This window comes from Prionailurus bengalensis, chromosome E2 (genome assembly GCF_016509475.1).
Source record: "Prionailurus bengalensis isolate Pbe53 chromosome E2, Fcat_Pben_1.1_paternal_pri, whole genome shotgun sequence".
NCBI classification, from domain to species: domain Eukaryota; kingdom Metazoa; phylum Chordata; class Mammalia; order Carnivora; family Felidae; genus Prionailurus; species Prionailurus bengalensis.
This window is the reverse complement of record NC_057352.1, coordinates 27,871,879-27,892,507: the sequence shown is the minus strand read 5'-3', so window position 1 is coordinate 27,892,507 and position 20,629 is coordinate 27,871,879. Positions and strand designations below refer to the sequence as shown.

At 48.9% G+C, this 20,629-nt stretch overlaps 1 protein-coding gene across 2 annotated transcripts; it reads right to left on the bottom strand.

Annotated features, from left to right (window-relative positions):
• Window positions 1-6,247: 6,247 nt before the first annotated feature.
• Window positions 6,248-20,559, bottom strand: CE2H16orf78 (chromosome E2 C16orf78 homolog). 2 transcript variants are annotated; one of them, XM_043599150.1, is made up of 5 exons: window positions 20,247-20,558; window positions 17,184-17,291; window positions 16,522-16,636; window positions 8,658-8,913; window positions 6,248-6,546 (listed from the first exon to the last, which is right to left on the bottom strand). In XM_043599150.1, the coding sequence occupies exons 1-5, from the start codon at window positions 20,394-20,396 to the stop codon at window positions 6,399-6,401; spliced, it is 777 nt and encodes a 258-aa protein (XP_043455085.1). In that variant the 5' UTR covers window positions 20,397-20,558; the 3' UTR covers window positions 6,248-6,398. The 2 variants fall into 2 exon arrangements, with proteins under 2 accessions (XP_043455085.1, XP_043455086.1); XM_043599151.1 differs by lacking the exon at window positions 6,248-6,546 and adding an exon at window positions 6,592-8,154 and having other exon boundaries at window positions 20,247-20,559.
• Window positions 20,560-20,629: the final 70 nt, after the last annotated feature.

Here is a 20,629-nt window from a genome sequence, read left to right as displayed (position 1 = left end):
GCCTCATGGTGGGCAGAGTTGCAGGACTCTCCCTCCCAGTTGGGTCCTGGGCAACAGACTCTGTAGCTCCCCGGAGCCTGTGGGGCAGGGACATTGGCTCCGTGGCACTGGGTTCTGTGGCTGGAGGTGTGGATTTGTCTCTGGCCTTGACTCCTTAGGATGCAGCAGTGGCTTTGCTGCCCGTATCTTATTCCCCTCCTCCTTCACCGTCTTCCACCACGGGAGAGGAGGGAGAAGGGCACTGTGTGTGCACCCCTTGTTGCTTCTACAGCTGGAGTCAGACGGCCCCCACCCCTCTGGGGATCTGAGCCCCCATGAGCCTGTTTCTCTGCAGACTTGTCCTGCTCTGGCCAGTGAAGCCTGCCTAATGCGTCCTAGGGGATGCGGATGTCTTAGGCAAGGCGGCTCCCCTGGCCCTGCTGAAGCTCCTAGCCCGCTGGCCCAGAGCCAGTGGGAATTTGTGTGTGTCCGGGGTGTGGGGGCCTCAGGGATGATCAAATGGATCTGTCAGTCTCTGACCAGCTGTCCCCAACCCCAGAAAGGGGCAGGGCGTGGTGAAGTTGGCCTGGGCCCAGTGACATGGAAAGCCATAGTGATAGCCCCTGCTCACCACCCCTCCACCCTGCCTCCTGGCCCTCAGTGGGGGTGCAGGGCAGGGTCTTCCAGGAGTCCAGCCTTTCTCCTAGAAGGACAGGCTTCACGACTCACCCTCCCAGGAGGCCAGTGAGCTGGGGGAGTGGGTGCTTCCCGCAGAGACAGCAAGCCCATTCCCCCTTAGCAGCCAGACACTGGAGTCTGGGGGCAGGAAGCAAGGGCAGGCCTGGGAGCAGGCCCCGCACAGGCAGGCAGTGCTCAGGTGCTTCAGAGGCCTTCTCTGACCGGGCTTCCATTCTTTGCAGCGGAACTGACCCCTGAGCTGCCCCGAGTGCTCTTCCTCCCATCTCTGTTGGTGAACTTCTACTTCCCCCCCAGGTCTGACTCAAATGTCACCTCCTCGGAGGGGCCTCCCCTGACTCTTTCAGCCAAGGTTGCTCGCTACATCTTTAGGTTCCTACCTGCTTTCCACCAGCGCAGGTGGTGGCCAGTCCGCACGATGGCTCCCAGTGACAGTCAACTCCTGATCTTTGTGCCATTATTCCCTGTCACGCTGAATGAGGCTGAGCTGTGTAACCGGCGGGACCTTGTCTTGGACTTTCGAGACAGGAGCGTGGAGGGCCCTGAAGCGTCACCTTGCTGTATTTGGGATGGCCTGCTCAGGGGAAGCAGCCATGTCATCAGGACAGGCCCATGTCTGTGGGGCACTGAGGCCACCTCCCCAAAGCCAGACAGTCAGAGCCAACTAGCCACCCCTGTGATGAGCCAGTGTGTCCTCTGGGCCTGGCCATGCCTGCAGATGATGGGCAGCGTGACTGTCACCTCATGAGCCCTCCCAAGCCAGAACCTCCTGCCAAGCTGCCCCTCCACCCCTGGCCGACAGACACGGTGGGAGATGGTCAGGGTTTCTTGTTATTGGGGGAGAATTCTTACCTGGTGGTGGGTAACCAACAGGTACCTCAATTTCCTTTGGGGGACTACCCTGCTTCCCCTTGTGTGGCTTTGGTGGAACTGCCTCTCATGGCACTCTGTCCTCCCTGGGCCAAGGGATGGGGCCCTGACCCGGAGGCGGCAATCAGACCCTCTCCCTGCAATTTGTGTCTCCAACAGATACGGTCCAGGAAGTGGTTAGGCTAATTCTGGAAACTACTTGATATTACACATACACACACACACACACCATGCATTATTTACACACATATACATACACACATATGTACACACACACACAAACATATGCACACGTGCATGCATTCTATACAGGTGCACACACACATTGTATACATGCATGTATACACACAATATGCATGTATGTGTGAACAAATACATACATATGTGTATATACATATACATACATACAGGTATTATATACACATGTACACACACAGACATGCGTTTTCATTTTTTGCCTATTGACTATTTCTGGCAACCAAATAAACTGAATTGGGACAGCCTCTTCCCTATCGCCATCCACACTTTACTATCAACCATCACACCAGTCACTGAAGGCCCCCCAAGTGCCTAGAACACACAGCATTCAGTAAGCACTCAACCACTGTGTTGAATACATAAGAACCCAGAAATAGGAACGATGTCGGGGCTATTTATTGTGATTTAAATTTGTGTTTTGTTTGCACTCTGGGAGAAGAATTTAAAAGCCTGAGAATTCTTTATGCTTGGTTCTCCGAATTTCTCCCTCCCTCCCCTCCCTTTGCAGAGCAAGCAGCTCTCTCACCACCCCCAGGACATTTCTGTTGCCAGGCCAGGGGCAGAAGGTGTCTGTGGACAACCCAGCTGCCTTGGTCTGGTAGCCTAGGTCCTGGGGGGAGAGGAAGCATTATCCATGGAAAACGGAGCCAGCACAGCTGTGATGGAGATGTATCTCCGATGCTGGCAGCGTCCTGGAGATGACAGTCCGTCCTGGGAGCCATGGCTATGTGGCCCTTCTCAGAAGGCAGGATCACAGCCTTGGGGCCTCCCTGCAGAAATCCTTGAGCCAGCTTGGTGCCTCACCAAATGGAACCAGAACTTTGGGCTCTTGTGGGCTGTGGCCCACAGTGATTCAGCAGTGACCAGTGTAGACTGACACGAGGGACTGGGAATCCTACACACCCTGGGCATACTGCTCCTATATCCCAGAGCCTGGGGCTCTGACAGAGGGAGCCCCACCCATGACTGAAATTGGATTCCTCACCAGTGCAGCATGGTGGGGGCACAAAATCAGACTGGCAGTAATTTGATTCAGGAAGGTGTGCCATTTCTCTATACCCAGGTTTGTGGAATAAGGCTCAGAGCTCTCAGTGGCAGGAATTTTTCTTTTTGGTCTGTTTTATTGTTGTATTACAGAGCCTAGTACATTGTCTAACACACAATAGGCATTGAAGAAATATTAACGTATAAAGGCACAAGTAGAAAATAATTGGGTGCTCAGAAAATGCTAGAGATGCTATAGAAACTTCCCTTAGATTCTTCTTTCACAACCACTCTAGAAACTTGGTATTCTTGTCCACATTTTCTTTTCCTTCCTTTCCTTCCTCCCTCTCTCCCTCCCTCCCTTCCTTCCTTCCTTCCTCCCTCCCTCCTTTCCTCCCTCCCTCCTTCTCTCTTTCCCTCCTTCCTTTCCTTCCGTCCTTTTCCCATTTCAGCTGTCCTAATACATTTACACATGTTCTTACAAGCAATGTATTATTTACATGCATGTATTTTTATTTTGTATGAAGGTTAGTGTGTAACATTTCATCCCGTTTCCCATCGTTTCCATCCACCACATTTTGCCGTCCACCTTCCCACACATGGGACGGCCTCCAGCACCCAACCACCTGTCAACATGGTGTGTGTGTGGGGGGACACCCTCCAATATATCTCCTGTGATGGAACTTCTTTGGAGTATATACACAGGAGTGGAATTGCCAGTCTCTGATGTCTGCATGACTTCACCAAGAAAGCCACAACAGCCTGCAGTATCTACCTGCGAGGCTTGAAGCTCCTTTATTTCCGTATCTGGGCCAACACTGGCATTCCCCAGCTTACTAATATTTTCCAGTCTAATTAGGTATAAAGTGATACCTCATTGTTGTTTTAAATTGCGTTTCTTGTCCCCATTTTGGGGGAAGAATGGACGCTTCAGAGAAGTGACGTGCCCAGGGGTCCTAAGCTGGTGTATGCATCGCTGGGCTTTGCCCACCCTCTCTGAGCTCAGGCTGCAGTCACCTGGGGTTCTGCTGCCCCTCACCTGGGCTTGACGGCTCTCCCCGCAGACGCCCCACTCTGTGGATGCAGGTCTTCTGCTGTGGTGGAGCTCCACCTGGTGGCGCTGAGAGGGAACTACCGCTGTGGATGGGAGGGGGAGGGCGAGGGGGACGCGGGGGACTCTGAACCACCTCAGTTTTGAGGCTCCTGTTGTTTTTTAAAAGTAATTTTTCTAATTTTATTTTTGTATAGAGACATGATTAACATATAACATATTAGTTTCTGGTGCTTTTCTTGTGAGAATTTTCAAGATCCAAACATACAGCAACCCCCAAATATACAGCACTCCATTATTAACCAAGGTCACCAAGATGTACACTACATCCCCAGGACTGAAAGCCTCTATCCCCTGGTCACCTTAGCCTCTCAGGTGGAGGGGACCCAAACTGCTTCGCTTTTGAGGCTATTGTTTTTAGCAAACAAAACCAGAACCCTTGTTCGTATACTTTTAAAAATGTACTTTAATTAAAGTACGTATACCTGCCTAAAAGGCAGCACTCTTAAGTGTACAGTGAACGAATGCCACAAGTGAACCCCTGTGTGACCAGCATGGCAGATGCCGCTCCAGAAACTACCCACCCTCCTCCAGGGGCCGCCGCTATCCTGGCTTCTACCACGGTAGATTCGTCTTGCCTGGCGTGGGGTGGGGGTGGGGGTGGGGGTGGGGGGTGCTGTTGTATACGGGGAATCATACAGCTGTCCTCCTTTCTGTGTCTTGCTACTTTTGCGTGATATTGCGTGCTTCGTTCATCCGTATTTGCTCATTCTCGTTTCTATGCAGTATTCCATTGTATGAATACACTGCTAGTTAATCTTTCTGCTGATGGACGTTTGGGTTGAATCCAGTATTTGTCTGCATTGAATAAAGCCACTGTGAACGTTCTAGGACAGGCTTTTGGTGCGCATAGCTGTACAATCCTGTGAAGTGCGTATCTAGGAATGAATACTGGACCACAGCATCAGTGTGTAAACAAATTTTGTAGATGTTGCCAGTTTTCCAAAGCGATTGTGCCCATCCCAATGGCGTTCTCTTTGCTCTACACTTTCCGCTATAATTGGGATCATCCATTCTGGTGCTGTTGGTGGTATTGCCTTGTATTTTTCATTTGCATTCCTGAAAACTAATACAATTTCTTATGTTTATTGGTCACGCAGCTAACACTTTTGCAAGGTGCCTACATAAGACTTTTGCCCATTTTTTGATCGAGTTGCCTGCCTTCTGCACATTGACTTATCAGAGTTAAAATACGGGCTCATCTGAGTGTGAGCCCTCTGTCAGATCTGTATTTTCCCACATGAGTCACCTGCCTTCTCACTCTCTCACTGATGTCTTGATGAGTGGAAGTTCTACTTTCAATATGATATAATTTATTAGTATTTTATTTTCTTACTGAGGCTTTTTGTGTTTAATTTTTTTTTTTTTTTTGCCTATCCCAAGGTCATGGAGATTGTCTTCTATGTTTCTTCTAAAAGCTTTCACAATCTGCATCCATCTGGAACCTATTTTTGCATTTGGTGAGAGGCGGAGGGTTGATATTTTTTTCCATATGGACATTTAATTGACCAGCCTGATTTATTGAAAAGATTGTCTTTTCGCCACTGCACCACAGTGTCACCTTTGCCATAAACCAGGGGGCTGTACCTGTGTGACTCTGTTGCTGGTGTGTGTGTGTTTCTGTATCTGGTGATAACTGTTAGAAAAGGTAATGGCGAGGCCACTTCAGTTTATAAAAGACACCGTGCTACAGATGGCACTCTCTGCCAACAGACCCTGGCTTGGGGTTGCTGATAAATGTTCTTTTCTCAATGTTGTCTGTGAATCTTGGGGCTCACTGTAGCTCATTTGGTTAGAATGTCAAGAAGCTGAACTGGAGACTCCCTGTGCCTGTGGAGCTCCCAGAGAAAAGCCCTGTGGACCCCAGAAGAGCACCCAGGTGGCCGTAGCAGCTGTGGGGTGGGGCGAGGTCTCTCCTCTGCATTCATTTACCCCTCTCTTTTCCACTCCCTGCTGAACCCCAGGGGAAGCTTGCAACCTCTGTTGGAGCACCTGGGGTCTGAGAGGTGAGGGTCCCAGGGTAGCCCCTGTCTTGAGGGTCTGGGAGCACCAAGCAGTCCCTTGAAGATGTAGCATTCAGCTCCCCACAGAATGAAGTTCCACAAGGGCAGGGGTTGGGGGGTGGTGTATAAGACCTGTGATGTGTGTGTGTCCCCAACCAGCCCCTCAGCCCTTTGTCCCTCCTGATGTTCCTCTGGGGACTCTGGGTCTCCAGTTCTCACTTTTTCCAAGACTTCTTTTCTAAGAAGCCCTTTCTAAAGAGTCTTCTTTTGGTGGGGAGAAAATCCACAGTCTCTCCCAAATCAGTTTTGATTTGGGTCAAGGACAAACGCTACATCAGTACAATGATTCATGCAGTCTGGCCTTGTTTTCTGATCACTAGTGTCTAAAAGAGATGCACCAGGTCTGATGGCATGGGGTACCAGAAGATGTCACCTGGGGGGGCGGGGCAGGGATCCAACAGCAGAGGGAGCTTGCAGTGGCCTGGGGGAGGAGCTGCCTAAAGGGCCACGCTGGGGATTTGCGCGAACACCTTTTTAGCGTCTATCTCCCCTTCGACCATGTGGGGGTGGATGTCCACGTTCATGCCTGCATCCTTGCACAGCTTGAGCAAGGTTCGAATGTTGTTCTTGGACAACCTCAGGTATCTGTGCGAGATAAGGGCCAAAGAGGTCAGTTGAGGGTGGAGTCACTCTAGCTTCAAACTTTATTGACAAGAGCTTAGACTTAGGCAGCGTGGGATCTCTAAAGGGAATGGGCTCTGTGGACATTCTGGAGCTGACAGAGGTCTTATGAGAGAGTGGGACACCCCACAGAACTGATGGGAGTTTTTATTCGTATAACTCTTGGAAGGTAATTTGGATGCCAAGCTCCGCCCCTGTCCCCCCAAGTCCCTCCCTGCCAACAGTTCATGATCTTTGACTCAGGAACTCCACTCAGGCCTTCAACGAGTCCGAAGAAGAGAAGCCAAGGGGATAAAAAGCTATATAAATCAAAGTGTTCACTCTGGGGTTAGCAACAACAGGAAAAGAAGAAATTCCATCAGCAGAGGAATGGTTAAGCAAATAACAGAATATCCATTTCAAGGACTCTTCTGCCAAAGCTAACATGCCATTAGGAAAGCAGGTGCAATATGGTGGTCACGATACATTATGCCACGTGGGGAGAGATCCAATTGTCAGGGGTTCCATCACTGCCAGGTGTGCATAACCTCAGTGATGCCAAAGCCTGGGCCAAATACAGAACGGTGGCAATAAAAGCTGAGTAAATTGTGGGAAAGGGGAGTATTTTCTTATAATATCATTCAAACAATTTAAAAGTCTGGCCATTGATTTAAAATCTTAGCTAAAGCTCCACAATTCTAACTTACACTGGAGAGTGGAATTGGTCCCATCTATGCTGTGTGGTCTAGAGAGTATCTCTATCGTCATATCCTGAGAGCTCTGTATTCTACCAGAAATCTTGACCTTGTTCCCAGCTTTAGTAAAGGAGGTAGTCCCCCTACTCAGGCCACCTGCTGGTTTCTTTGGTACAGTTGATGGGGGAAGAGCTGGATATTGATATAACCATTGGGAATGGTCTCCCTCTCCTTCAAGATCTGCCCAGAGCTTATCTGGTCTTATAGCCATCTTAGATCCCACTCTCCAGCCCCATGTCGGGACTACTTTTCCATGACAGCACCAGTCAGGGTCTGCCCCTTCCGTCTGTGACCAGCACAGCTCTGGAAGATCTCACACAAATGTACGTGTGAGCACTCACTATCCCGTTATGGACAATTTCATCTTTTTCTTGGATGGCTTGTTGGATGCCATCTCTCCAAATATTCTCTCTCCCTCCTTGGAGGGTAGGGGCCCTGTCCAAATCTCTTTTCTGCCCACTATTGAGCCCAGGTAGGCTGTCTGTTGGCCAGAGTCCACTAGAATCCCCCTGTCAGACTGAAAGCCATAGCCAAAGTCACCCATCCGTGGAGAGGTCAAGCTAGAAGCCCCCTTCAGTGGGGGAGGCTGCCATTCTACCCATCCATCTCTCAGCCAGTCAGTGAGCAGAGCAGGACTTTGGAATGGGGTCACTGCGTGCCAGGCATCTGAGGTCAATCTTAACTCTACAGATGAGTTCACTGCTGTTCAGTCTACAGGACATCCACATTATTCTGTTGTCAGTTTCCCCTACTGAAGTCTCTGAATCTTATCAGTTACATCTTTACAGGAAAGGGCTTGGGAGGGGCGCTTGAATCTGGGGGCGGAAACCAGCAGGTCCTGATAAATGCGAAAAAGAACAAGTGAGAAAGAAGACCTTTAGTGAGAACAGTAAACAGCAAGTGGCTCACACTCTATTCATAGTACCTTCTGGAGTCTAAAACCCCAAACATACAGTAGGTAGCCAAGGGAGGGAGGGTGGCTCCTATCACCAGCAACTTGACACTGCCGTATGAAGGCCCTCAGAGGGATTTCCTGTTAAAACCAGGCCACAGACAACTGATTCTTTCATTGTGGATAATATTCATGGTTTGTACTGTGAAACGTACAGAAATACTGCAGGGGTGGTGAAGGTGTCCAGGGGCGTGGCATCAAAATGGCAGCACCTAAATGTTGCGCCTCATCCAAGAGCTGGTACCCCAGCAGCTGGGGCTGCTGGAAACCCAGCGGCTTCAGCCCTGGGTCAGCCCTTCAGGTCACAAAGACGGAGCCCCGTCCTGCCACCGCCGCCCCCCCTCCCCCGGGCTTAGCCCCGGTGTCTGAACCAGACTGTGGAGACTCACCGGCAGCTCAGCACCTCCTCCGGCTTCAGCATTCTCACCGTCTCCACCTTGGGCTCGGCGCCCTTCTCCATGAGGCTCTTCAGCTTGCGCTCGTAGGAGACCTCGGGCATCCTGCCTACCACCCAGTCTCTCAAGAGCGTCGACCTCCGAGTGCTAAAGAGAGGGTCCTGGAGCATGGGGTCGATGATGCTTTGTCGATGGTATGGCACGGACCGTTGAGTGGACTCCAGGACGATGGCATCCTTGATGTCTAGTTCTGAAATTGGACAGATGGCACAGCAGGGAGTTAGAGCCTGGTAGAGGTGAGAGGCAGGGCGGACAGGAAGGGGTGAGGCTGGCGAGTCTGCACGGGCTTCAAACGATTGCCTGTTGTGAGATACGAGGTCACTTCAAGGTTTGCAGTCTCTTCTTGGCATTGGCTGAATTCTCACTTGTCTTTTCCTCCCTCCTTTCTCCCTGCCTCCCCCAGCTCCCTCCCCTTCCCTCTTGTCTTTAGTCCCCCTCTAGACCTTCTCTTCTTTCCCTCCTCACCTACAGGGAACCTTAGCCTAGAGGAGGTAGGGGAAGCTATCTGAAATAAACTCTGACATGGTTTTTAAAGGAAAAACAGATTATTAGATGAAAAGGGGAGAAAAGTATTGCAGGCAGGAGGAACAGCATGTGCAGCAGGAGGAACAGCATGTGCGAGCAGGAGGAACAGCATGTGCAGCAGGAGGAACAACATGTGTGGCAGGAGGAACAGCATGTGCAGGTATGAAATGGAAATGGGAAGGAGGAACAGCATGCACAAAGACACAAATGTATGAAATTAAATGGTGAGTGTCAGATGTTACCCAAATATGTGGTTTGGACTGAATTTAAATACTGTGGGGGCGAGTGTTTGGAGAATTTAATTTTTTTTCTCCTTGCTAAAGTTACCACTCGGTATTTTGTAGCTTTTTTTTTTTTTTTTTTTTTTTTTTTTACTAATGAGAAGGGAATATATTCTCCCCATTTCCATTTCTGACTGGTATGACTAGTATAGAGAAAAGACGATTGCTTCACAATGTATTTTTTTCTAGCCCAGTAACAACAAAACTACATTCTATTCTTTCTTTACTAGAATTTCTTGAGTTTTAGAGATACGTAATCATACCAGGGGAACAATGAAAATAGCTTCCTTGTAACATTTAGAAAATGTATATACTCTTCTTGACATACTGCATTTGACAGATGTTCTAACACAATGTCAATAATGATGAGAGCAGTCATGCCTCATTTTGTTCCTGCTTTTAATTAAAATAATTAGCACTTTGTCATTTAGAATGATACTTGCCACTAGTTTTGATATGCTTTATAATATTTATCAGCTTAATAATTCTTAGGTTACATACAGTTTTTATTAGTAATCATTGCTTGACTCTACTTACTGCTTTTCTGTCACTTACTGACATGCCCATATGGTTTTTCCTTTATTTTACTAATGGAATAAATTATGTTCTTAGATATTCTGATATTGATAATCTAACCTTTCCTAACCACTACAAGAAATCCCACTTGGTCATGGTGTGTTATTAATTTCACACATTGAAATAGTTGATCTATTTTCATACAGTTGGCATATTTGCTAAAATTTTTAAATTTTTTGCATCTATATTACTTCTTTGCAAATATTTTAATATTGTGGTTATGGTGACTTGTGGGATTAATGCAGGAATATCTGTATGTTATATGGTCCAGAATAGTTGAAGTGATATCGAGATCATTTGTTCTTGAAAAGGTTAGATAGAACCAAATGTGAAGCCTTTTGTCCTGGTGACTTTTTCAGTGGGAAAGTGTCAACCACCTTTCAATTTTTACTTCAGAAATTGCTCTCCTCAATGTCTTTATTATATCAATTAAAAAAATTTTTTAATGCTTATTATTTATTTTTTAGAGAGAGAGAGAGAGAGAAAGAACATGAGTTGGGGAGGGGCAGAGAGAAACGGAGACACAGAATCCAAAGCAGGCTCCAGGCTCTGAGCTGTCAACACAGAGCCCGATGTGGGGCTCGAACTCACAGACTGTGAGATCATGACCTGAGCCAAAGTCAGACACTCAGCTGACTGAGCCACCCAGGCGCCTATGATATCAATTTTAATAATTTAAAGTATGAGAGGAAATGATCTATTTCTTTTAGGTTTTCAAATGTATCAGAGAGGTGTATATAGTGTTCTATTACAGCTCAGTTCATGTATTTCTCATCTTTGTTTATACATTCTCTCCATACAAAATCTTCGACATTTTTGCTCTTTTTTTTTAAAGTTTATTTATTTATTTGAAGAGAGAGAGAGTGTGTGCATACAAGCGGGGAAGGGCCAGAGCGAGGGAGAGAGAGAGAGTCCCAAGCAGACTCCGTGCTCAGTGCAAAGCCTGATGGGGAGCTCGATCTTACCGATTGCGAGATCATGACCTGAACAGAAACCAAGAGTAGTCAGACGCTTACCTGACTGAGCCACCCAGGCACCCCTACTCTTTTTAATGATGGTCACGAAAAGTTCATACTACTCGTCATTTGATTTTTCAAAAAATTAGCTTTGGTGGGGGCGCCTGGGTGGCTCAGTCAGCTAAGCGTCCGATGTCAGCTTGGGCCATGATCTCAAGGATCCTGGGTTCGAGCCCCGCATTGGGCTCTGTGCTGACAGTGCGGAACTTGGAGCCTGCTTCAGATTCTGTGTCTCCCACTCTCTCTGCCCCTCCTTTGCCACCCCCTCAAAATGAATAAACATTATAACTTTTTTTTTTTAAACTAGCTTTGGATTGATCCTTTTAACTATTTTTTAGCTTGGGTTTCATTAATCTCAGCTGGTATTTATTTAATGTATAAAAGCTCTCTTTTTCACATAAATTATTTCTTCTATCTTCTTGTAAATAATGGATTGCTACAAGTATTAGTTTTTTTTCTTACTTTTTTTTGTGTTATAAAGGTAAGAATTATTAGTTTTAGTTTTTACAATAAATTTTCTTCTGAGGCTAGATTCCGCCTTTGTTCCCATAGGTTTTCGTAAGAAACGGGCTTATTTTCATGAGTTTTTTTCCCCCCTCTGATACAGGGTATTTTAGGAGTGTATTTGTTCATTTATGACTGCTGAGTTGGGAGTATCTTTTAATTTAAATGCTATTTCTAATTATTGCTTTAGGATAATGCCATGGCCCTAGGATCTTTACTTTGTGAATGTTAACGTTTTCTTTGAGGTGAAAATGCAGATGAGTTTTGTAGATATTTTTTAGCCACATAAAAACGCATTCTCTGTTCAAATATAAAGTTAAGTCTGTTTGATCTGTTTGATTCAAAAAGAGGCATGTAAAGAAATCAAAGAGGCATATTAGAATCTCCCACTATACATGTATTTTTGTTAGATTCTCTTTGCGGTTCTCAATAACTATGTATTCAGCTACTATATTTTTTGGTGTGTGTAGGCTTAGGTTTATTACTTTATTCTCTTTAACATTTAAAAATATCCCTCTTTTACCTGACGTGTTTCTTTTTAGCCTTAATTCCACCTCATTTGTTTGTCTTTCTTGTTATCTCTTGGCCTGTTCTTTTGTTGTCTTTCCATATTAAACCCAATTTTAAGTGTATCTAGATTCTGATCTGTAAACCAGTTATTTGCTAGTTTGGGGTCTTTGCTCTCACTTAGGGCATTTTCTTTTTTCCTTTGTAAGTAGGTTGTTCTCCTTGTAAGCTTGCAAGATTTCATCAAGAAAGTTTGGGAATTTTACCGGGCTATGTCTAGGGGGAATGAGTCTAGACCTCCAACAGTTATAGAAATTCAGGGACAGCAGCCTGGAAAGAGGCACACTGTGATTCACCCAAGCTCTCGTATGAGTTAGTGGCCGAACTGGGAGTCTGTATGCCCAGTATGGTGCTCTGCACTGACAGCCGGTCCCTGGCCAGGTGGCCTTAGCAGCCCTGTTCACGCGTAGTGCAAATTGGTACTATGTTCCAGAAGAATCATGAGCTGCTTATCCTCACCAACGCAAATGGGAAATCTCTTGGAGAAAGAAGTATAGCTTTTTCTGAGATATCTGAGTATCATCTAGGTCAAGGTAAGTCTCATGTAGGAAAGAAGAGTAGTAATGTAAATGGTAATGATAATTAAACATCTGAAATAGCATTTATTGAGTGACTTCTGTGCCAGGCAGTGTTCAAAGAGCTTTCTAGAGGGGGGGGGGGCACTACAGTTGCACTGCCATATCATGTACATGTAACAAATGAGAAAGTTGAGGATCAGAGAGATTAAGTCACGTGCCCAAGACGCCATAGCGAATTAGTGGTGGATCTAGGAAAATGTGAACCCAGGTTGTTGGTCCCTTTTTCTGGGCATCTGACCTGGCTACCACCTGAGCATAAATGACCCACATTCCTGAGTCTGTGGCTGAACAGATAAGTTAGATTTCTACTGGGCTGTAGTTGGGGCTCCAGGGGCTGACTCTGTGCTCATGGAGACAGAGGGTATCATTGCCCTCCAGCCCTCGGCATGAGGGATGCCCTCCTGCTCTGGCATCTACAGAATGCCCTGGGCCCCAGGGAGAGAAAACCTAGTGAATTCCCCTTTTCTAGGTTAGCCGGCTCAGACTTTGCCAAGATTTACTTTGGAAATGGGCTCCAATTTCTTTCCCAGGGTCTTTTATGGGACCATAGCCAGAATGACCTTTTACAAATTCAAAACCAACTTAGCGGCCCTCCATGCGGGCCAAGGGGTTGGTGAGAAAGGGGAAACAGAAGAGAGTGTTTTCAGGGAGTTCAAGTGTGGGGAGAAGGGAGTGGCCCGTGGCCCACAGCAGCAGCGTGGTAGCAGGCCAGTGCCTCCTGGGTGCGACAGCGTGGTCGTCATTGGCGGGATGGAGGTGGCATTTCAGCTGTTAGGAGGAGTGAATGGGAGCTTTTGTGAAATTGAGGCGGACAAAGATGAAGTGGTCTGCGTTGAAAAGCACAGTGCTCCCCGTGGGGGTCATCACTGATGTTTTCTATTGGCTGTGGGGTTCTGGAGCTGGAGGCAGGTCTGTGTCACTCATTCAGAACACATGGTGTCTTGGGGAGCCTGGGTGGCTCAGTCAGTTGGGCGTCAGACTTCGGCTCAGGTCATGATCTCGCAGTCCGTGAGTTCAAGCCCTGCATCGGGCTCTGTGCTGACAGCTCAGAGCCTGGAGCCTGCTTTGCATTCTGTGTCTCCCTCTCTCTCTGCCCCTCCCCCGTTCATGCTCTGTCTCTCTCTGTCTCAAAAATAAATAAACGTAAAAAAGAAAAAAATAAAGAACACACTGTCACAGATTTTGATTTTGTGGCCACCATACACTAAAAACGTGAATGAGTGGGAGTTGTTGTATCTGTACAGATAGAGTGGTCACATTCTAGTTCTGGAGGTGGTGGGGATCATCTGATGGCCATTCCCCACAGACTCTTGCTCAGCAGATCACACAGAAACATGGCAACGAGAGTACAAAGGCCTCACTCTGCAGATAGGGAATCTGGGACACCCGGGGGATCTGGCTCTTGACAAGGACACCAATGATCCAGGTGCTGCGTGGGGCCAGGGGAGGCCAGGACCAGGAGTTCTGGTCCTTACTTCATCCATATTTTTCTCCACTTGGACTCCTGCCATAGCCCATAACTGGCTCCACGTCTTTCCTAGGGGCTGCTTTGTCTTGAACTTGACTCCAAAAACAGATCCTGCCCATTCATTTCAGGCCTCTTGCTAGCCTTCTCTGGAAGCTCCCCTTGCTGTGCTCAGGCTCAGTCCTGATTCAGTGTCTGGGTGCCACATCTGGATGCCAAGGTGGTTCCTGGGTGCCTCTGAGCACCTGCTGCAACTGAGCACCTGCTGCCCCCCAGTGGCCACTTGTTGTATTGCATCAGCTGGGAGAAAAATGTCCCCTGTTGAACTGGGTGGATTTTGTCTTGCTGGGGCGGGGGTACTGCAAAGAACCAAAAAACCGCTTGCATTTTTGTGCAGTGTTGTGAAACGGATTATTTTATTAGCTGGTAGTGATTTTGTCTTAAGGAAGAAACTGCCTTTGTTTAGGAAATTATCTTGATAGACTCCTTTTGAGTGTGGAGTAAGACAGTAAAACAAAGGATCCTTCCAGGTAAAAAGCCAATGGGAATTGTGGGGTGAGGAAAGCAGAGGATGGAGGAGAGGGAGACGAAAAACAGAGGAAGAGAGGGGAGCTAGGAAGGCCCAGGAGTAGAGTGAGGACAGCAAAGTGCCCGGGGCAAGGGTGCAATTCAAGGAGGTGTTCAGTCTCAGGCTCCCGCAAGTGCAGAGTCAATACCAGAGAGTGAGTGCCTCCTTAAATCTTGTATCTGGGGGCCAGACTTGGGCTCACTTTAGCTCCAGTGCTGGGGTGAGTGGAACAGCTGGGAAAAGTAGGGAAAGCTAGCCAGGGGACATCTCCTGGTGGCTGGGGACAAAGGACTTGGACGAACCCTTAAGAGGGTTTTGTAATCAACTTCTGTTTTGTTTTCTGTAGAATTCTGCCATGAAATTCTTTTCCTTTGTTGCCCTAAACTTCAGTAAAGTCTGTTTACACACAAAGGCTTCCTGTGAGAGGTTTTGGGGGAAATGAAGGACATGGGGCTGTGTCTGCTCTGGCAAGGGGCAGGGAAAAGGGAACCACCACTGGAATGGAGATCTGCAGATGCTCAGGGGCTCAGCGGGAGCCAGACTTGACTCTGGGAGTCACAGAAAACTCTAAGGCCTATGCCAATCTAGTTGCAAAGATGGCACACAGAGTTCCTGTACACTCTTGCTCAGTTTCTCCTCATGTTAACATCTCACACCAGCAGGGAATATTTGTCAAAAGATAATTAACAAGTTAACCTTGGCACATCACAGCTTCTTTGGATTTCACCAGTTTTTCCACCAAAGTGTTGTTCTAGAATTCAGTCCAGGATTCTGCACGGCATCTAGAGCCAATCAAATTGAAACCTGACATGCAAGTGAGCGCAGTTGGGTTATGATGGCTTTGGTGTATTCAATGAAAAGGAAAAGAGGGCATTTTGCTGGGCACGATGGGAGTAATTTTGGATGGGAGGCCTGCCAGCCCCTACTCAAAAGCTTTCGGCCACTCCTCCCATTTCTTTTGCCAGACACCTCCTCTCCAAGAAGCCAAGCACAATAAATGCAACTGTTTTTCCAACACCGTGGTACAGCCCACCTGAGAATTTTAGCATTTTTTTTCCTTAGAAGTCGCTGCCGCCACCATTTATTGACCACCTACATCAGGCTACACGCTTTATATGCCTCATCTCACTAAAACTCTATTGTGAGGCAAGTCATGTTATTGTTGCACATTCTAGATGTGAAAACTGGCCCCTGCAGATAGAGAGACTCACCCCGGATTATACAACTCCAAGTTCACTACAGAGCTGTTCGAACCCAGGCAGCCTTGGGAACTGAGGATCTGGCATTACCTAAGCCAACTTCTTCCTGGGTGTGAGTGACACCTGGCGGGTTTTGGGCCAGCAGGAGTGGTGCCTCATATGTCACACTGACATTGTCACAGTACCTAAACCAGTGAGATAATCTGGAGCTCACGAGGTTGCCATCATCAAACTGGCTTTTAGGAACCTGGGGTACACTCTGCTGGCACCCTGAGAAGAGAACCCCCAGGTGTGGGCAGAGCCTGGACATCCACTCGCTTGCTGACCAGGTCGCACCTTTTGTGGTGTGATCCCTAAAGAGCCACGTGGGGCTCCACAACGGTCCAGGGCTGCTGGGCTGGCATGGAACCTGCTGCTTTGACAACAGTGTGGGCTTCCTGTAACTCTGAGAGGTGGGCAGTTATGAGGGACGACTCTGGCATCCCATTTTCCCGTCTTAGGGTAGGATGCTCCCCTTACCAGATTTCTTGGGGTTGTCCCTGGAGTAGCTGCCAGGAACCAGGCTGAGGCGTTTTCCCTTTAGCTTTTGGTACATGACATGGTTCTTGTCCTTCTTGGTGCCTTGCTCGGGGGTCTTGGAGGGGAGCGGGAGACAAGTCACTCCATGAGAAACAGGGCTTGGCGTGGCCTCCTCCACCCTCAAAATGAGTGATTTCAGGGGTTCGCAGAAAGGCAGGCAAAGGGGCCAAAGGAGAGACTGCTCTGGGCCCGGGGCAGGTGAAGGGGCTGGGGTGGTAAGTTGGCACCTGCTCACCCGCACGTGACTTTTGGTCCCTGCTACCTCGGAGGGAGTCCATGAGGGGTCACAGAAGCCACAGCCATCCGGGACGGGGGGCACTTAAGCCTGGCTGTTCTCATCTCTCAGCCTCTCAGATGGCCTTCCTGAATGGTCTGGGGACAGCAGTGAGAGGAAGGCACCTGGCAAGAATGACCCTCTACCACAGGAGTGCCAGCATCCATGGGGCTGGTGGGGTCTGGAGGGGGGAAAGGGGAGGGGATTCATTTGTGTGTTAGTGTGGAGCAGGGGTGGATTTTAGAGCCTTAAACTGAAAAAAAATGTAGCCAGGTACTGTGCAGGGGTGGAGCACGTACCCCTTCTCAACCCAGGGAACCCGTGTTACCTTCTCAGAGAAGGCTGCCTGGTGGTTCCCTTTCTGCTTTTTGAGGATGCTTCGGCCTTTCTTTTCTTCCTTCCCAGTTGTTTTAGGGGGTACCGCCCAGTTGGGTTTCTGTTTTTGAAAAGACAGGATTGCACTGTGGCTGCCCCCAACAGAGGGGTGGCTCTGTGGAGAGCAGGCTGCACCCTCCCCACTTCTAGATTTGGCTGGCTCCCACTCTGGCACTTCTGTCCCCCCCCCACCCGATCCCCCCACAATTGTCCTTCTGCCTCCAGACACGCCCTGCTGTCCACGACACTCTGCTCCTAGAGAATGACCAGGTCTGGCTGTCCCCCCCACCTCAGAACCCCATCACTAGCTCCCTCTTACCCTCTACACAACGGCCCCTCTCTCCAGCCTAGTAGGAATTCCTCCTGGCCCCCAAATGACCTGTGTAGCTGCGACTTTCCTGCCATGGCCTCCAGTCTGAAGCCACAGGAAGGCCTTCTTGTCTTGGAGTCCAGCCAGAATATGCCCTCTGTCCGCAGATCTCCCTCCTGTCCCAACCCCTCCCCATCCCATCATATGACTTCACCCCGCCTTTCTCCTTCCCTGGGCACTCCTCTTGGTGGCTGTGGACTTCCTTGCGCGCATGCCTAGGCTCCTACCCCCACTGGGGCATTGGGGAGGACACAACAGGGAGCTCTGGGGTCCAGCGGGGAGGGCCCCACAGAGGGGCATCCAGGCCAGCCTACAAGGAGTAGGGGTGCTGGAGCTCCTCAAGGAAAGCTGAATTGGCTGGGTCTGCACCTGCAGTGTGCTGCTTGTGGTTGTGGGGACACGGCGGCTGGGGCTGGCTTCCTGGTCAGACGCCCATGGGAATCCTGCTCTATTGCTGGGGGCTGAGCAATCTGGGGCAAGCGACTGCTCTCTCGGCAGCTTGGTTTCCTCATCTGAAGATGGAAGCAGTAGTAGGATTTTGAGAACTTAATGAATGACTGTGTGGTGCCAGGGGAAGGGAGAGGAGGCCACAGACAGCCCCCCTCCAACCGCCTTTACTAAAGCCCCCCCGCCCCCGACCCTCAATCTGTGCTGTCTGGGACCTGCCACGGAAGCATCGCTTTCTCAGGAGCTTCTTCAAAATCCGCGTGCCTCTGGGAAGGATAAGAATGCTTGAAGATTTCAGTGTATTTTCAATTAAATTTGTTCCCTCCCTGAGTCCAAAATTATTTCCAGTAAAAAGCCACATAAAAGGTAAAGCTGTGAAAACACTGGAATATACTCTTCATGAGAAGGGACTTCTTCTGTTGATTACAGAAGTGAATATAAATCTCTGTGATTGATACTGAGTTCTGAGCGGCCCAGCAGTCAAAAAGGGGGGCCAGGAGGGTAGACCATCCATAAATCATTAGCACCTTAATGTAAAATATGTTTCTCAGACGTGTTTTTGTATGTCTGGTGGAACTGGCACTCCGGATCTTTCTGCATATGAATGAGGAGCAAGCACATACACGGACGAGAACTTTTTGGAAAGGCAGGGGCCGCTAGAGAGGCTGAAGCAGAGAAGTGGAGGTGGTTATGGGGAGTTGACCTGACAAAGCCCCTGAGCGTGAGAACTGTATTAGTCTGAGTTTGAGACCTGGGTTGACCCTTCATTAATTCTGTGAGCTCAAGCAAATTGCTTCCCTGCACCTCACTCAGCTTCCTTATTACGTCACTTCCGCTGAGGGGTAAGAATGGTGCCCACCGTGTGGCCCTGCTGGGGGCAGTTGACAAGATAACTCATGTGCAAGGCTAAGCACAGGGCCTGGCACACAGTAAATGCTTAATAAGCATTAGCATCATCCTACGTAATGCCATTTTCCACCCGTTTTTCTCTGGGGGCCAGAGAATTCAAGATCAGGGGGTGTCCTCTACAGAGGAGACCACTTTCTAAGGACATGGCTTGATTTTCCATAGATGGTGGGCCTGGGGGGAAACTGAGGCAAAACTGGTTGCCATAGTTCCTGGAGAGAGAGGGAGTGTGGTGCTAGCGGTGCTACAGGCTGAATGGTGTCTCCCCTCCCCTCCCCCAATTCATATGTTGAAATTCTGACTCCCGTGTGATGGGGGTGTTAGGAGGTGAGGCTTTTGGGAGGTGATTGGGTCATGAGGGTGCAGCCTCCACAAGTGGGATTAGTGCCCTTGTAAAAGAGACCCCAGAGAGCTCTCCCATCTCTTCCTTCCTGTGAGGACACAGCGAGCAGGTGGCCATCTATGAAGCAGAAAGCGGGCCCTCATCAGACACTGAATCTGCAGGCACCTTGATCTTGGACGTCCCAGACTGTCAAACTGGGAGACATTAATTTCTGTTGTTTATGAGCCGAGTCTATGGTATTCTGTCACAGCAGCTGAAGAGGACCAAGATGGGTAGATTAGAACTCGTTGGGATACCGGGTAGAAAGGAGGAGGTATGTTAGCAGGAGTCCCAGTGGGATAACAGTGGAGACTGAATGCCCTTTGACCCTGGAGCCATCATAAAGACGCAAGCTTCTGGGGACAGTGGGGAGGGCCCATTCTGCCACCCTGGAGATCTTAGAAGCTATTGTCCCTAAGCTCTTCTAGAACACTGACCAAGACAACCTTAACGCCCTCCTCACCCCGATGAAACTAGAGAGGTTCCTTCCTGGCTCTGGGCCCAGGACCTCTCTTTCCTTTTCCTTCAGAAAACCAGCACTTGTAAATTCTTTTCCTGCCCCTTTGAGATGTAAATCTTCTTCTCCCAGCCTGTTGCCAGTTTCAGAATCCAGGAATATTTTTCTCAAGGACCTGGAAGCCATCCCTTTGAAATGAAATCATCTGGAAAGATAGCACCCCCTCCTCCGGGTCTCTGTGGGAGGGTAGGAGGCTAACTACGTGGGTGACAGTTGGCACAGCCGGCCTAACCACCTGGACAACCTCCCCTCTGCCCCGAGTGCTTCTCTATCAGTTCGCCCAGTGCTTAAAGCTCCTCCCACCTTTTGTTTCCTGGGAGGCTCAGTTCCATGTCTCCCTATTGTAATAGTGTTGAGTCCGGCTCCCTGGAGAGTCTTTCTGCCAAGTACACACCTGGAAAGTTTGCTTTTTCTTCCCCTGCCTGCGTTGCAGCCACTCCAGCACCCGCGTGAGGTCGGACATCCGCCTCTCCTCCGAGGTCCTCCACATGGACTTCCTCTCTGTGGGCATTGAATCCTTTAAGTTCTCGGATGGCTCTGTCATTCTGAGGTCTTGGTTGTGCCTGGGGTGGGCAGATGGCACTGTCACTTAGTTAACCCCCCTGTCTCCGGTGGGGTTCTGGCCTGGTGGTGGAAAGGCCTTTCAGGTGGAAAGGTGTGGCCTTTCGGATGTGAACATAGGCCAGCAGCTGGGATATTGGCCTTCAAAGGTGGGAGGTCTAGGGGGTGATTGTGAGGTCACTGTTAGGCTGGCCTGGGGGGTCAGGGTGGGGTGCA

What these genes read in the sequence shown, in the direction of transcription:
- CE2H16orf78 (XM_043599150.1), bottom strand. Translation starts at nt 20,396, where the DNA reads ATGACAGAGCCATCCGAGAACTTAAAGGATTCAATGCCCACAGAGAGG. An exon ending in AGGCAGCCTTCTCTGAGAAG is followed by an intron (nt 16,637 to 17,183) that starts GTAACACGGGTT and finishes CTCCCCTCCAAG; the next exon opens with ACCCCCGAGCAAGGCACCAA. An exon ending in GAGGAGGTGCTGAGCTGCCG is followed by an intron (nt 6,547 to 8,657) that starts GTGAGTCTCCAC and finishes TATCTCGCACAG; the next exon opens with ATACCTGAGGTTGTCCAAGA.